This window comes from Gobio gobio, assembly GCF_949357685.1.
Source record: "Gobio gobio genome assembly, chromosome: 17".
Classification (NCBI taxonomy): domain Eukaryota; kingdom Metazoa; phylum Chordata; class Actinopteri; order Cypriniformes; family Gobionidae; genus Gobio; species Gobio gobio.
The window spans coordinates 1847935-1866260 of NC_137110.1; the positions used below are offsets into that span (position 1 = coordinate 1847935).

At 42.6% G+C, this 18326-nt stretch overlaps 1 protein-coding gene across 1 annotated transcript in view; it reads right to left on the reverse strand.

Moving 5' to 3' along the window:
* The window catches only part of tmprss6 (transmembrane serine protease 6), a 33735-nt gene extending 15844 nt beyond the window's left edge, over window positions 1–17891 (reverse strand). The window contains exons 1-8 of the mRNA XM_079840895.1: window positions 17437–17891; window positions 12065–12207; window positions 8166–8233; window positions 7890–8071; window positions 7758–7799; window positions 5260–5464; window positions 4980–5116; window positions 2953–3065 (exon numbers count right to left, since the gene is read on the reverse strand). Coding sequence (XP_079697021.1) covers window positions 2953–3065; window positions 4980–5116; window positions 5260–5464; window positions 7758–7799; window positions 7890–8071; window positions 8166–8233; window positions 12065–12207; window positions 17437–17743 — 1197 coding nt within the window. The 5' untranslated portion in view covers window positions 17744–17891. The remainder of the gene's footprint in view (window positions 1–2952; window positions 3066–4979; window positions 5117–5259; window positions 5465–7757; window positions 7800–7889; window positions 8072–8165; window positions 8234–12064; window positions 12208–17436) is intronic.
* Between the last annotated feature and the right edge of the window lie 435 nt (window positions 17892–18326).

An 18326-nucleotide genomic window follows, 5' to 3' on the forward strand; every position in this document is an offset into this window, starting at 1 on the left:
TCCCCCTTAAACCTACCCATCACACACACACACACACACACACACACACACACACACACACACACACACTCCCCCTTAAACCTACCCATCACACACACTCCCCCTTAAAACCTACCCATCACACACACACACACACACACACACTCCCCCTTAAACCTACCCATCACACACACTCCCCCTTAAACCTACCCATCACACACACTCCCCCTTAAACCTACCCATCACACACACTCCCCCTTAAACCTACCCATCACACACACTCCCCCTTAAACCTACCCATCATACACACTCCCCCTTAAACCTACCCATCACACACACTCCCCCTTAAACCTACCCATCACACACACACACACTCCCCCTTAAACCTACCCATCACACACACACACACTCCCCCTTAAACCTACCCATCACACACACTCCCCCTTAAAACCTACCCATCACACACACACACACACACACACACACTCCCCCTTAAACCTACCCATCACACACACTCCCCCTTAAAACCTACCCATCACACACACACACACACACACACACACTGCCCCTTAAACCTACCCATCACACACACTCCCCCTTAAACCTACCCATCACACACACTCCCCCTTAAACCTACCCATCACACACACTCCCCCTTAAACCTACCCATCACACACACTCCCCCTTAAACCTACCCATCATACACACTCCCTCTTAAACCTACCCATCACACACACTCCCCCTTAAACCTACCCATCACACACACTCCCCCTTAAACCTACCCATCATACACACTCCCTCTTAAACCTACCCATCACACACACACACACACACACACACTGCCCCTTAAACCTACCCATCACACACACTCCCCCTTAAACCTACCCATCATACACACTCCCCCTTAAACCTACCCATCACACACACTCCCCCTTAAACCTACCCATCACACACACTCCCCCTTAAACCTACCCATCATACACACTCCCTCTTAAACCTACCCATCACACACACTCCCCCTTAAACCTACCCATCACACACACTCCCCCTTAAACCTACCCATCACACACACTCCCCCTTAAACCTACCCATCATACACACTCCCCTCTTAAACCTACCCATCACACACACTCCCCCTTAAACCTACCCATCACACACACTCCCTCTTAAACCTACCCATCATACACACTCCCTCTTAAACCTACCCATCACACACACACACACACACACACACACTGCCCCTTAAACCTACCCATCACACACACTCCCCCTTAAACCTACCCATCACACACACTCCCCCTTAAACCTACCCATCATACACACTCCCCTCTTAAACCTACCCATCACACACACTCCCCCTTAAACCTACCCATCACACACACTCCCCCTTAAACCTACCCATCATACACACTCCCTCTTAAACCTACCCATCACACACACACACACACACACACACTGCCCCTTAAACCTACCCATCACACACACTCCCCCTTAAACCTACCCATCATACACACTCCCCCTTAAACCTACCCATCACACACACTCCCCCTTAAACCTACCCATCACACACACTCCCCCTTAAACCTACCCATCATACACACTCCCTCTTAAACCTACCCATCACACACACTCCCCCTTAAACCTACCCATCACACACACTCCCCCTTAAACCTACCCATCATACACACTCCCCTCTTAAACCTACCCATCACACACACTCCCCCTTAAACCTACCCATCACACACACTCCCTCTTAAACCTACCCATCATACACACTCCCTCTTAAACCTACCCATCACACACACACACACACACACACACACTGCCCCTTAAACCTACCCATCACACACACTCCCCCTTAAACCTACCCATCACACACACTCCCCCTTAAACCTACCCATCATACACACTCCCCTCTTAAACCTACCCATCACACACACTCCCCCTTAAACCTACCCATCACACACACTCCCCCTTAAACCTACCCATCATACACACTCCCTCTTAAACCTACCCATCACACACACACACACACACACACACTGCCCCTTAAACCTACCCATCACACACACTCCCCCTTAAACCTACCCATCACACACACTCCCCCTTAAACCTACCCATCACACACACTCCCCCTTAAACCTACCCATCACACACACTCCCTCTTAAACCTACCCATCACACACACTCCCCCTTAAACCTACCCATCACACACACTCCCCCTTAAACCTACCCATCACACACACTCCCCCTTAAACCTACCCATCACACACACTCCCCCTTAAACCTACCCATCACACACACTCCCCCTTAAACCTACCCATCACACACACTCCCCCTTAAACCTACCCATCACACACACTCCCCCTTAAACCTACCCATCACACACACTGCCCCTTAAACCTACCCATCACACACACTCCCCCTTAAACCTACCCATCACACACACTCCCCCTTAAACCTACCCATCACACACACTCCCCCTTAAACCTACCCATCACACACACTCCCCCTTAAACCTACCCATCACACACACTCCCCCTTAAACCTACCCATCACACACACTCCCCCTTAAACCTACCCATCACACACACTCCCCCTTAAACCTACCCAATCACACACACTCCCCCTTAAAACCTACACATCACACACACTCCCCCTTAAAACCTACCCATCACACACACTCCCCCTTAAACCTACCCATCACACACACTGCCCCTTAAACCTACCCATCACACACACTCCCCCTTAAACCTACCCATCACACACACTCCCCCTTAAACCTACCCATCACACACACTCCCCCTTAAACCTACCCATCACACACACTCCCCCTTAAACCTACCCATCATACACACTCCCCTAACCGGCCCATCACACACACACACACACTCCCCAAACCGCCCCATCACACACACACACACACAATCTCATCACAGAGCGTTCTGCTGGTGTGTGTGAGTTGAGTCTTACGGTGAAGCTCCAGGTGCAGTTGGTGTCGGGGGGGTAATAACTGGGGTAGAAGGGGGTCTGTAAAGTCCCCTGGACGCCGTCTGTCTCCTCTAGCACTACACTATAGGAACATTCTGAAACACAACACACACACAAGCTTAACAACCCAACACAACACACACACAAGCTTAAAGGAACACTACACTTTTTTGGGACTTTAGCTCATTCACTGTATCCCCCAGAGTTAGATAAGTACATACATACAATTCTCATCTCCGTACATCCCATAACTCTGTCTGACACACCCACCGTTAGCCTAGCTTAGCACAGAGACTGGAGGTAAATGGCTCCAGCTAGCCTAGCTTAGCACAGAGACTGGAGGTAAATGGCTCCAGCTAGCCTAGCTTAGCACTAAGACTGGAGGTATATGGCTCCAGCTAGCCTAGCTTAGCACAGAGACTGGAGGTAAATGGCTCCAGCTAGCCTAGCTTAGCACAGAGACTGGAGGTAAATGGCTCCAGCTAGCCTAGCTTAGCACTAAGACTGGAGGTATATGGCTCCAGCTAGCCTACTGTTCAATAAGTGACAAAATAATACCAACATTTTTTATTTACATGTTGTGATGTGTATAGTCACAGTGTGTACAAATAACAAGGTTACATGAGACGTATACACACTGGGGACTATACTCTGCTCTACTTCTGCGGAGGACGGAGCGATTTGCTCGCAGGAGCGGAGAAGCCCCGCTGTTACGTCTCTGTCAACAAAACCAATGTGAGTAGCGAACGTGACTGTTGATCATGGCTGACTTTGAGGAATTGTCAGAGGATTTTTACTTTGTATCAAACCAAAATCCAGAACCATATCGTTTTGAGCCAGAATACACAGACAAGGAGTTACAAACTTTGGAAGCTGATAGACAAGCTAAGCTAGGTTAGCTGGAGCCATATACCTCCAGTCTTTGTGCTAAGCTAGGCTAGCTGGAGCCATTTACCTCCAGTCTTTGTGCTAAGCTAGGCTAGCTGGAGCCATTTACCTCAAGTCTTTGTGTTAAGCTAGGCTAGCTGGAGCCATATACCTCCAGTCTTTGTGCTAAACTAGGCTAGCTGGAGCCATATACCTCCAGTCTTTGTGCTAATCTAGGCTAGCTGGAGCCATATACCTCCAGTCTTTGTGCTAAGCTAGGCTAGCTGGAGCCACATACCTCCAGTCTTTGTGCTAAGCTAGGCTAGCTGGAGCCATATACCTCCAGTCTTTGTGCTAAGCTAGGCTAACTGGAGCCATATACCTCCAGTCTTTGTGCTAAACTAGGCTAGCTGGAGCCACATACCTCCAGTCTTTGTGCTAAGCTAGGCTAGCTGGAGCCATATACCTCCAGTCTTTGTGCTAAGCTAGGCTAACTGGAGCCATATACCTCCAGTCTTTGTGCTTGTTGCCTCTGGCTTGGCTTGCTCAGTTGGGGACACTACATTTTTCAACTAAACATCGAATAAATCTAATTAAAAAACTAAATTAACCATTTAAACTAAATTACTGATCTAATTATTGATCTAAAGCCCACACTGTCACTGTATGATAATTGAAATGAACTGATGACATCAGCGTTTTCTCCAGAATGGCTATACAGCTGAATAAAATTATGCTGCATTATTTTCCTGTTTAACACTGTAAAGCTGCTTTGAAACAATCTACATTGTTAAAAGCGCTATATAAATAAAGTTGACTTGACTAAGCTAGGCTAGCTGGAGCCATATACCTCCAGTCTTTGTGCTAAGCTAGGCTAGCTGGAGCCATATACCTCCAGTCTTTGTGCTAAGCTAGGCTAGCTGGAGCCATATACCTCCAGTCTTTGTGCTAAGCTAGGCTAACGGTGGGTGCGTCAGAGTTATGGGATGCACGGAGATGAGAATGGTATGTATGGACTTATCTAACTCTGGGGGATACAGTGAATAAGCTAAAGTCCCAAAAAACTGGAGTGTTCCTTTAACAACACATACACACACACAACATGAGGATTCATCTGTAAATGTTCTTCTGCGGTTGATTACCCTGGTCCGGCCAGGGCCTAGCGCTCAGAGAAAATGGATCCTTGTAATTATAGAGCCCCTGTTTCCAAACCACCGTCATCCAATCAGACGACGACAGCAGCTGCACCGTCCGCTCATAACGACTGCACCCGTACAGCCTGAGCGAGAGAGAGAGAGAGAGAGAGAGAGAGAGAGAGAGAGAGAGAGAGAGAGAGAGGGAGAGAGAGAGAGAGAGAGAGAGATTACACACGGCGTACCGGAGTCATCCAGTCATCAGGATGTAACCCAGAGGACGTCTCACGAGGTGATGAGATGAGAGTCTGCTGGCGTGACGGAGTCGTAGATGATCAGCCGGTCGCGACACTCGTCCAGGAGCCACTCGACCCTGAGCTCCAGACGCCAGCCGGCCGGGGCCCTCAGGTGCCACAGGCAGGAGGAGCGCTGTGTGTTGGGCCCCTCCAGCAGCACGGGCTCCGCGGAGAGCAGAGAGGTGAAGCGGTAACAGTCTGTGAGGAGAGGACACTTCAGGACAGATGAGTCAAAGAGCTTTCATCCACTCTATATATGCTCATGTTAAAGGTTGCATGCGATTCCACTTTTTTAACTTTAGTTAGTGTGTAATGTTGCTGCTTGAGCATAAACAGTATCTGCAAAGTTACAGCGCTGAAAGTTCAATGCAAACGAAGATATTGTCTTTTAAAGTTATGGCAGTTTATTGCCTACAAAAACAGCCAGTTTGGACTACAGCAAGGTTCTTCCCGGGTTGGTGACATCATGAACACCTGCTATTAACAAACACTGCCCCCGCGAACACGCGAAAAAGTGGGCGGGGCCACAACGCAGTCATAACGAAAGAGAGAGAGCTGATGCAGAACTACAAACTACATTTGGCCATCTAACCAATCTAAGACCATTGCGTTTTTCGGAGGGATGGGCTTCACAGAAGCAGGAAGCAAACGAGCCGTTCAAATGACAGTGGAGACAGCGGTGTGGAATAAAGGGAAAATATAAGAAAAATATGGCGTTTTAAAAAAAAAGTATTAAGACATGTTATAATGCGCCCCATAAACACAACCAAGCCTAGAAAAAAAACACGGAACCACCCCTTTAAAATATACAGAATGTGATGCTAATGAGAGACGTTTTCATTTTCTGGAGTGTGTCTAGCCTTCATGTGACCGTTACACACTTCTGTAGACTCTTCAGAGCCGGAGATCAGTGAGTCTCTAGACTCTTAAAAACACAAATGTGGAAAAAAACTATGAAATGCTCAAAGACGTCCAGTTTACAATTTTTACTTTATTTTGCAATTCGGACTTTATTTCTCACAATTTTTACTTTATTTTGCAATTCAGACTTTATTTCTCACAATTTTTACTTTATATCTCACAAATTTTATTTTATTTCTCGAAATTTGTACTTTATTTCCCATAATTCTGACTTTATTTTGCGATTCTGACTATTTCTCACAATTTTTACTTTATTTCTCGCAATTTTTACTTTATTTCTCGCAATTCTGACTTTATTTAGCAATTCTGAATTTATTTAGCAAAATTTTTACTTTATTTCTCCCAATTTGTACTTTATTTCTTGCAATTTTTACTCTATTTACCGCAATTCTGACTTTATTTAGCAAAATTTTTACTTTATTTCTAAAAAAATTTACCTAATTTCTTGCAATTTTACTTTATATCTCACAATTTTTATTTTATTTCTCACAATTTTTACTTTATATATTGCTATTTTTACTTAGTTTCTTGCAATTTTTAGTTTATATCTTGCAATTTTTACTTCATTTCTTGCAATTTATACTTTATATCTCGCAATTTGTATTTTATTTCTTACAATTTTTACTTTATATCTCGCAATTTTTGTTTTATTTCTTACAATTTTTACTTTATTTCTCCCAATTTTTACTTTATTTCTCCCAATTTTTAATCTATTTCCCACAATTCTGACTTTATTTAGCAATTCTGACTTAATTTTGCAAAAGTTTTACTTTATTTCTCACAATTTTAACTTTATATATCGCAATTTTTACTTTATTTCCCGCAATTCTGACTTAATTTCTCCCAATTTTTACTTAATTTCTCACAAATTTGACTCCATTTCCCGCAAATCCGACTTTATTTTGCAATTCCGACTTTATTTTTTGCAATTTTTTCTTTATATCTCGCAATTTTTACTTTATTTCTTGCAATTGTGAATTTAAAATGACACTTGTGGCCAGATTTACTAACAGCTTGCTCCAGCGCAAACCCTCTTTTGGCATTAAAAATGATTTACTGAATACACACAGTGAAACATTCGCGCTGGAGAGGCGTGGGCAGGGTATTTCTGCGGCTGATCTTAATGCATGTGTATTTGTAAGAGTTTCTCTTTCAGAGAGGAGAGTATTTAAATCAATCACATGAGGTGATTTACTGAGGTTTGCTCTAGTAGTTTACTGGTGTTTGTGCCGTTATTACCAGATGTTAATTTGCGCTGCTCTTGGTAGATTGTGTTGGTCATGATGGAAATTATCTGTCCAGAATTTTCCACTCCCATCGGCGCGTTTATGGTATTATAACGCTCTCACACTAATTTGCCCTGTTTAGTAAATCGGGTTATATCTGATATTTTTTGGATCTAATGAATGATATTCAGGCATTTGTAAATGTGATTTCATACTTGTTGGTGGCACTGCATCTTTCAAAACTGATTTAAAATGCAAGAAAGTGAATTAAAACCTCCAAATTATTGTTTAAGAAAAAAATCCCACAGCAAAATAAAAAAAGAGAAAAAGCAAAGAAATCATACCAAAAGTGGCCTGAAAAAGTTCTATAACTTTGGGGTTGGTTTCTGGAAAGTAAAAAACACACAAAGCAGTAAAAACAACTGAACAGGAATGCAGCAGAAGTCATCAGAGGTGAGCGCGTCTGACGGAGTTACCGGTGAAGCTGAGCGAAGACAGCGGGAGCTGGAAGCCCTGGAAGCTGCTGATCTGCTGAGCGTCGCTGAAGCGCTGGAGCTCTCTGAACACACTCTCATTCAGCCGCGACACACTCACCTTCTCCACCAGACTGATGGGAACGGACAGGCGCAGCCAGAAATGAGCCACCACGCTGCCCTCCCTACAGAAACAGCAGAGACACGTGAAGGACATGTGAAGGACACGTGAAGGACCGCTCAAATCTCAGCTCAGAGTCACGAGCGATGCTTCCTCACCCAAAGGCGAAGACCGCTGTGGAGTTGAAGAATCTGGACAGGTCTGTGGACTTCACCAGCTTCTCCATCTGTCAAAGAGATATTATATTAAAGAGATAGTTCGCCCAAAATGAGCCCATGATTTGCTCATATCATTCTAGGGGGGCTGCGACTTGATGAACGAATGACTCAAACCGGAAGACTCGAGAGATGAACTGATCTTTTCTGTTTCCGGTGACTGCATAGCCTTGCCTATGGGGCTGGGACTTGATGAACGAATGACTCAAACCCGAAGACTCGAGAGATTAACTGATCTTTTATGTTTCCGGCGACTGCATAGCCTTGCCTATGGGGCTGGGACTTGATGAACGAATGACGCAAACCCGAAGACTCGAGAGATGAACTGATCTTTTCTGTTTCCGGTGACTGCATAGCCTTGCCTATGGGGCTGGGACTTGATGAACGAATGACTCAAACCCGAAGACTCGAGAGATTAACTGATCTTTTATGTTTCCGGCGACTGCATAGCCTTGCCTATGGGGCTGGGACTTGATGAACGAATGACGCAAACCCGAAGACTCGAGAGATGAACTGATCTTTTCTGTTTCCGGTGACTGCATAGCCTTGCCTATGGGGCTGGGACTTGATGAACGAATGACTCAAACCCGAAGACTCGAGAGATTAACTGATCTTTTATGTTTCCGGCGACTGCATAGCCTTGCCTATGGGGCTGGGACTTAATGAACGAATGACTCAAACCCGAAAACTCGAGAGATTAACTAATCTTTTATGTTTCCGGTGACTGCATAGCCTTGCCTATGGGGCTGGGACATGATGAACGAATGACTCAAACCCGAAGACTCGACAGATGAACTAATCAATTGTTTCCGGTGACTGCATAGCCTTGCCTATGGGGCTGGGACTTGATGAACGAATGACGCAAACCCGAAGACTCGAGAGATGAACTGATCTTTTCTGTTTCCGGTGACTGCATAGCCTTGCCTATGGGGCTGGGACTTGATGAACGAATTACTCAAACCCGAAAACTCGAGAGATGAACTAATCTTTTCTGTTTCCGGTGACTGCATAGCCTTGCCTATGGGGCTGGGACTTAATGAATGAATGACTCAAACCCGAAGACTCGACAGATGAACTAATCTTTTCTGTTTCCGGTGACTGCATAGCCTTGCCTATGGGGCTGGGACTTGATGAACAAATGACTCAAACCCGAAGACTCGACAGATGAACTAATCTTTTATGTTTCCGGTGACTGCATAGCCTTGCCTATGGGGCTGGGACTTGATGAACAGATGACTCAAACCCGAAGACTCGAGAGATGAACGGATCTTTTATGTTTCCGGTGACTGCATAGCCTTGCCTATGGGGCTGGGACTTGATAAACAAACGACTCAAACCCGAAGACTCGAGAGATGAACGGATCTTTTATGTTTACGGTGACTGCATAGCCTTGCCTATGGGGCTGGGACTTGATAAACGAATGACTCAAACCGGAAGACTCGAGAGATGAACTGATCTTTTCTGTTTCCGGTGACTGCATAGCCTTGCCTATGGGGCTGGGACTTGATGAACGAATGACTCAAACCCGAAGACTCGAGAGATTAACTGATCTTTTATGTTTCCGGCGACTGCATAGCCTTGCCTATGGGGCTGGGACTTGATAAACGAACGACTCAAACCCGAAGACTCGACAGATGAACTAATCTTTTCTGTTTCCGATGACTGCATAGCCTTGCCTATGGGGCTGGGACTTAATGAACGAATGACTCAAACCCGAAGACTCGACAGATGAACTAATCTTTTCTGTTTCCGGTGACTGCATAGCTTTGCCTATGGGGCTGGGACATGATGAACGAATGACTCAAACCCGAAGACTCGACAGATGAACTAATCTTTTCTGTTTCCGATGACTGCATAGCCTTGCCTATGGGGCTGGGACTTAATGAACGAATGACTCAAACCCGAAGACTCGAGAGATGAACGGATCTTTTCTGTTTCCGGTGACTGCATAGCCTTGCCTATGGGGCTGGGACATGATGAACGAATGACTCAAACCCGAAGACTCGACAGATGAACTAATCTTTTCTGTTTCCGATGACTGCATAGCCTTGCCTATGGGGCTGGGACATGATGAACGAATGACTCAAACCCGAAGACTCGAGAGATGAACTGATCTTTTCTGTTTCCGGTGACTGCATAGCCTTGCCTATGGGGCTGGGACTTGATGAACGGATGACTCAAACCCAAAGACTCGAGAGATGAACTAATCTTTTCTGTTTCCAGTGACTGCATAGCCTTGCCTATGGGGCTGGGACTTAATGAACGAATGACTCAAACCCGAAGACTCGAGAGATGAACTAATCAATTCTGTTTCCGGTGACTGCATAGCCTTGCCTATGGGGCTGGGACTTAATGAACGAATGACTCAAACCCGAAGACTCGAGAGATGAACTAATCTTTTCTGTTTCCAGTGACTGCATAGCCTTGCCTATGGGGCTGGGACTTAATGAACGGATGACTCAAACCCAAAGACTCGAGAGATGAACTAATCTTTTCTGTTTCCGGTGACTGCATAACCTTGCCTATGGGGCTGGGACTTGATAAACAAACGACTCAAACCCGAAGACTCGAGAGATGAACGGATCTTTTCTGTTTCCGGTGACTGCATAGCCTTGCCTATGGGGCTGGGACTTGATAAATGAACGACTCAAACCCGAAGACTCGAGAGATGAACGGATCTTTTCTGTTTCCGGTGACTGCATAGCCTTGCCTATGGGGCTGGGACTTGATAAACTAACGACTCAAACCCGAAGACTCGACAGATGAACTAATCAATTCTGTTTCCGGTGACTGCATAGCCTTGCCTATGGGGCTGGGACTTGATAAACAAACGACTCAAACCCGAAGACTCGAGAGATGAACGGATCTTTTCTGTTTCCGGTGACTGCATAGCCTTGCCTATGGGGCTGGGACTTGATAAACAAACGACTCAAACCCGAAGACTCGAGAGATGAACGGATCTTTTATGTTTCCGGTGACTGCATAGCCTTGCCTATGGGGCTGGGACTTAATGAACGAATGACTCAAACCCGAAGACTCGAGAGATGAACTGATCTTTTCTGTTTCCGGTGACTGCATAGCCTTGCCTATGGGGCTGGGACTTGATGAACGAATGACGCAAACCCGAAGACTCGAGAGATGAACTAATCTTTTCTGTTTCGGTGACTGCATAGCCTTGCTTATGGGGCTGGGACTTAATGAACGAATGACTCAAACCCGAAGACTCGACAGATGAACTAATCTTTTCTGTTTCCAATGACTGCATAGCCTTGCCTATGGGGCTGGGACTTAATGAACGAATGACTCAAACCCGAAGACTCGACAGATGAACTAATCTTTTCTGTTTCCGGTGACTGCATAGCCTTGCCTATGGGGCTGGGACTTGATGAACAAATTACTCAAACCCGAAAACTCGAGAGATGAACTAATCTTTTCTGTTTCCGGTGACTGCATAGCCTTGCCTATGGGGCTTGGACTTGATAAACAAACGACTCAAACCCGAAGACTCGAGAGATGAACGGATCTTTTATGTTTCCGGTGACTGCATAGCCTTGCCTATGGGGCTGGGACTTAATGAACGAATGACTCAAACCCGAAGACTCGAGAGATGAACGGATCTTTTCTGTTTCCGGTGACTGAATAGCCTTGCCTATGGGGCTGGGACTTAATGAACGAATGACTCAAACCCGAAGACTCGACAGATGAACTAATCAATTCTGTTCGCATGCACAGTCAACACAAAATGAACAAATCGCTCTCTGAGACAACCCGTTGTTCTCGAGTCATATTAAAGATTCGTTCAAAATGAATTAATTTTTCATGAACGACATATCACTACTCACCATGTTCTGCACAGACGTCGCCGCTGCTCTGAACTCTGAGCTCTCATGACGGGACAGGCTCATAGAGAAGTTCTGATTCAGGATGGAGACACTGGCCGTGTACTGCTGAATCACCCGCGGCTCCAGCACCCAGACCCTGTACTCTAAACACACGAAACCAAATATGTTTGGCTAACGTTACCATTCATTTATAAATGTATTATTTCTGAATGTTTGATGAACATCAAACATTATTTGATGTTCAACAATACACCACAGATTATTTATTAACAGATGTTTTGAAAGCCCCTATTTGGGTGGCAGCAAACACACGCTGTTTCCGTGTGTGTAGGCTGGTCAAGATAACAAATTTTGCTGGACGATAAATTGGCCAAGAAATTATTGCGATAAACGATAATATTGTCGTTCTGAGACCATTTTCATCTAAAATAATGATAATGGCATAATAATGCAGGTACACCTTTTCAAAGATCAATAAACTTTTATTTCTAAAGAATATTTAACACTGAAAACGGAAAGCATTTTAAATATCCACAATAAATGAACAAAACAACCAAAACAAAAAAAGCAATGGACTCTAAGTCTGTTAACAAAAAACTGCTCTTGAATAAACAGCTGGAAAACTGCAGCGGATGATTGTGTTTTAGGAAGTGCTGGGAATCGATTAAAAATAATTAACTAATTAATCGCATTTTTTTTCTATAATTCATCACGATTAATACGTTTTTAATGTTTTGATATTGTAATAATTTCAGTTACTCTCCAAATTAATGTAGAAACAATTTAAAGACAGCATATTTTAAATATGTTTTTATGAATGAAGGCCAGTATCACTGATACTAATGTCTCTATGAAACATTAATGACGTTACATTACAGTATAACTGAAAGCTCCCAATCTCAACATTTATTAGGCTTTAAAAAAACATCTTTTAATTTAAGTGCACTTAAAACAATCTTTACATAACCCCATTATAATAAATGTTATTTTTACCTGTGCCTTCCCTGTTAGACATATACAGAAATGTAATAGCTATCAAACCCCTGCATAAATAATAAGTGAAATATAGATTAATCATCATTAAAGCTACACTTTCCTCTGTTAACGACAGACATCATCAGTGCTGCTGTCACTTTAAGAACAGCCGCGCATCTCATTTCCTCACAACTCTTTAAGTTAATTTAAGACGTTATTTAATTCACTTAAGACTCCGAATATGAGAATACTCAAAATTCTCTATGTTGTTGTTATTGTTTGTTCATGAGCAAAAGAGAACTCGATGTGAGTAGGAGACTGACGCGAGTCTGTCTGTGTGTCGAGTGTGTGTGTGTGTGTCAGAGTGTCCCTCGATTAGCTGACATGAGACGCAGCCACACAGACAGGACACTGACACACACACACACACACACAGACAGGACATTGACATACAGCGCATTATCTTGTGTCTTGTCGCGCTTAGAAGCATTTACATGTATAAGTGCGTGATCATAATGTAACGCTCAGCAAAAATGGATATAAAAACGGACGCTGGAAATTATCGCGGCCGGAAAAATTATCGAACTAATTTTTTTCATTGTGCGATTAATTGATTTATTGACTATCGCGACAGGCCTACGTGTGTGTCTCTTTAAATGCAAATGAGCTGCTGCTCCCCGCCCCCTTTTCAGAACAGGGTGGAGCCTTTACAGCTCGTGATAGTTTGGATAAACGACAACAACAACTGGAGTTGAATTGGTGTCCCTTATTTTGCCCAAATTTGCCAACCCTAGGTAAATCATGCTAGCAAAATGCTAATTCATGCTAACATCATGCTAACAAAACACGTTAAGTCATGCTAGTAACAAATTAATTTAATGTTAAAACAATGCAAGCTATATGCTAAAAAATGCTAGAAACACATTAAAACATGCAAAATAATTTTATCAAAATGTTAATTTATGGTAGCAACATGCTACTTTATGCTAACAACATGTTAAAACCTGCTAGAAACACATTAAATCATGTTAGAAAAATGCTAATTAATGTTAAATCATGCTAACAAAACACGTTAAGTCATGCTAGTAACAACTTAATTTAATGATAAAACAATGCTAGCTATATGCTAAAAAAATGCTAGCAACACATTAAAACATGCAAAATGTTAATTTATGTTAACAACATGCTAATTTAATGCTAACAACATGTTAAAACCTGCTAGAAACACATTAAATCATGCTAGCAACATGCTAATTCATGTTAAATCATGTTAACAAGATGTTAAAACATGCTAGCAAAATGCTAATTCATGCTAGCAAAATGATAAATCATGCTAACAAAACACGTTAAGTCATGCTAGTAACATGTTTATTTAATGCTAAAACAATGCTAGCAAATATGCTAAAACATGCTTGCAAAACATTAAAACATGTGAATATTAGCAAACATGCAAATTTATGTTAAATCATGTTAACAAGATGTCAAAAAATGCTAACAAAATGCTAACTCATGCTATCAAAATGCTAAATCATGCTAACAAAACACATTAAGTCATGCTAGTAACATGTTAATTTAATGCTAAAACAATGCTACCAATATGTTAAAACCTGCTAGAAACACATTAAATCATGCTAACAAAATGCTAATTCAGGTTAAAACATGCTTGCAACAGATTTAATCATGCTAGCAACATGCTAATTCATGTTAAAACACACTAGCAACACTTTTAAACATGTTAAATAATGCTAGCAAACATGCTAATTCATGCTAAAACAATGCTAGCAAAATGCTAAAAAATGCTAGCAGCAACACATTAAAACATGCAAAATTATGCTACAACATGCCAATTCCAGACAAAATATGCTAGCAACATGTTAAAACATACGAAATCATGCTACCAACATGCTAATTCCTGATAAAACATGCTAGCAACACATTAAAACATGCAAAATTATGCTACAACATGCCAATTCCAGACAAAACATGCTAGCAACATGTTAAAACTAGGGCTGAACGATTTTGGAAAAAAATCGAATTGCGATTTTTTTTAACCAATATTGCGATTGCGATTTAATATGCGATAATTTTTTTAACTCTTTATCTTCTGTATTATTCAACAATACATCATTGTATAGTAATGGTGGAAATCTTTAATTAGTACTTCACGATCCGATTACGATTCTGGGAGTCACGATCCGATTCCAAAACAATTCTTGAACTTTTTCCTTATTAATTAATCTTATTAAATTATTAAAAACTTAAAATGTTTTTTATTATGATATATGTAATTATAAGCTTTTTAAAATAACTAGGACATTATAACATTTTAATTAAAACAATTGCATGTTAATAATTTTAAATATATAAACTAATATAGCCTAGCTGCAAAACATAAGCTATTAAATCATAAAGAGGAACAAAAAACATATTACAAGCAATGAACAAAGAGTGCTTTCAGTATTTAAGAGTGTCTGAACTGAGAGTGATTTTTCTCTTTCTCAGCTTTACTGTTGTTTGATTATTAATCATGACATCATCATAGACAGCGGGAGAGATCTCTTTTGAAATATAAGATGTTTTTGCCCTGTCTGATTAATTCATTAAGACATTACTGACGGTGTTTACATTAATTTTGCGTCATAAAAGCATTTTGAGACTCACACAGACGCGCGCTCGCGAGCACTCTTCACGAAGCGCCGCGTGAGCATTTGAAATGGAAAACCTTCTGTCAGTGAGTTACTTATTTGTTTAATATACGCACACTGCATTCCTAACGACATGAATGAAGCCTTCGTTGAGCGTTTGTAAGGAAAATACAGGCGGGCGAGAAGAACACACTCTGTATGCGCGACATCAGTTTCTCACAGCGCATGTCCTGTGCAAAGAAGCCTGCGAATGTCATTGCGATTCGCGCCGTCAACCTTTCCGGACGTTATGAAATATTATTTTATGGTTCGTGTGTGATTGTGTGTGTGTGTATGTGTGAGAGAGAGAGAGAGAGAGAGAGAGAGAGAGAGAGAGAGAGAGAGAGAGAGAGAGAGAGAGAGAGAGAGAGAGAGAGAGAGAGAGAGAGAGATAATGGAAGCAATCAGAATACGGGTGTTTCTAAAACACACGCAGCGCCACCGCGCACCTGCAGTTAAAATCTAAGCTCAGAATCGATCCAGAATCATTGGAGAAGAATCTTTTCTCCCACCTCTACTGTAGCCTATAGTATGAACAACACAATATTAGATAGATCAAACACACACAGTTTTTTCCCACTTTTAGGCCAGGCATATACGTTATGTGTAATGTGCCAAGTTGCTTCTTCTGCAAACTTTACTCTCGCGTGTCACGTGACCAGACTGTAATCGCAGCCTTTGCGGTTAGGAAATCGTGTTTTATCATATCGCGATATTATCGCAAATGCAATTAATCGTTCAGCCCTAGTTAAAACATACGAAATCATGCTACCAACATGCTAATTCCTGATAAAAAATGCTAGCAACACATTAAAACATGCAAAATCATGCTACCAACATGCTAATTCCTGATAAAAAAAAACATGCTAGCAACACGTTAAATCATGCTAGTAACATGCTAATTCATGCTAATCGCTGTTTTTCTGATAGACTGGATTGTCTTCAAAACATTCAAACGTTAATCTTTAAAACTATTTAAAATTTCAAACTACTTGAAACTGCAAAGCATTTAGAACTTTTTCAAACCTTCTGGCTAGGCTTTTTCAAGCCAACTTAAACTTTGTCTACAAACTTTACTATCAATAGTTTTATTGTTTAAATAAATTAGGCATTTTATGACTAGCTGGTCTAGTCTACCTTTGCCGTGTATGAACCGGTACACCGCTGTCGCTTGAGAAAACAAAATGGCGGCGCCGTGGGTGGAAACATGCGGATTAAGGAACGGTAATATTATAATAAAATCCCCTTCCTAAATCACTAGAGAAGAGAAATCTGAGCGGCTCGTTTCTTCTGCCCTTACCAAAACAAATTTACTGGGTTTCCAGATTAAGCTCCTAATTTACTGACAACAGTGGAAACGGGCCACAAATCTTACATAGTGTGCCTTTAATGTGGTCACAGCTCAACAATCATAATCCGGATCGTTTTATAATTAGTATTTAATTAAATGCACCACTTTATTTAAATGCATCAGAATGGCAGCACTTCATGATAGATGCATGTTCACATTTAGCAGTAAATAAATTCACATTTCTCAAATCTTAAAGTTAGTAGAGATAACACGTGTGTGTGTGTGTGTGTGTGTGTGTGTGTGTGTGTGTGTGTGTGTGTGTGTGTGTGTGTGTGTGTGTGTGTGTGTGTGTGTGTGTGTGTGTGTGTGTGTGTGTGTGTGTGTGTGTGTGTGTGTGTGTGTGTGTGTGTCCGTTTCCTCACCCAGAAAGTACCAGATAAGACACGCAGATCCAGCCGAGATGAGGATGATGATGAGGAAGATGAGGCCAATCAGCCATTTCGGGAAGCTCCTCCTTTTATGGGACGGATTCGGATCGGCGCGCGATACCTGTGGATAAACACCAAACACACGAATATTCTCGGTTTGTTCTCTAATAGCCTCGCGGTTCTGGTTGTGCAATGACTCGTGTGTCGTCTGAGAGAAACCCGCGGCTCTCGCGGTGGCGGTGGCGGTGGTGTGGCTGTCCTGGTCCGGATCCGCCGTGAACCCGTTCCCGAGCTCCATCATCCGCCGACCCGTTATCTCGGGCTCATCCTCGGCTCCGTCGGTCCTGATTCGGGGTTCTGTCCGGGACTCAGACCGCACACATGTTCGGTTCTTCACATGTTCTGAGGGGAAGCGCGTGTGTTTGTCAGTCCAAAGTTCACTAAAGATCAATAGTGAAGCCTCTGCTGATCTGAGGACAGCCAAAGCCACAGTTTTTATATAAATGCGTCTGTTTACATGTAAAGTGGGAATATTAATAGCGGATCTCTTAGAAACAGTCACCGCCCGGCAACGCGCGCTCACCTGCGCAACGCACCTGCGTGACGTCATCCGGCGTGCAGATGATGCTCCTCTGGGGCACGCGGGCTTTTCCCAGTTTGATCATTAGGGCATATTCCTGGACTGGGACAAATGATGTGTTCAAGTGTTGCCACCCCTAGTCACATATTTTAATACTTTGTTCCATTTAAAAAAATAAAAAAAGCATATTAATATGACTATATTTTCTGTGGTTGATGTGTTTTATTATTTAAATTTAAGCATCTACTGTTGTTTGTATATTCTTCCGTTACTAGCAGGTTCTAGAACTAGTCCCTGAATTATA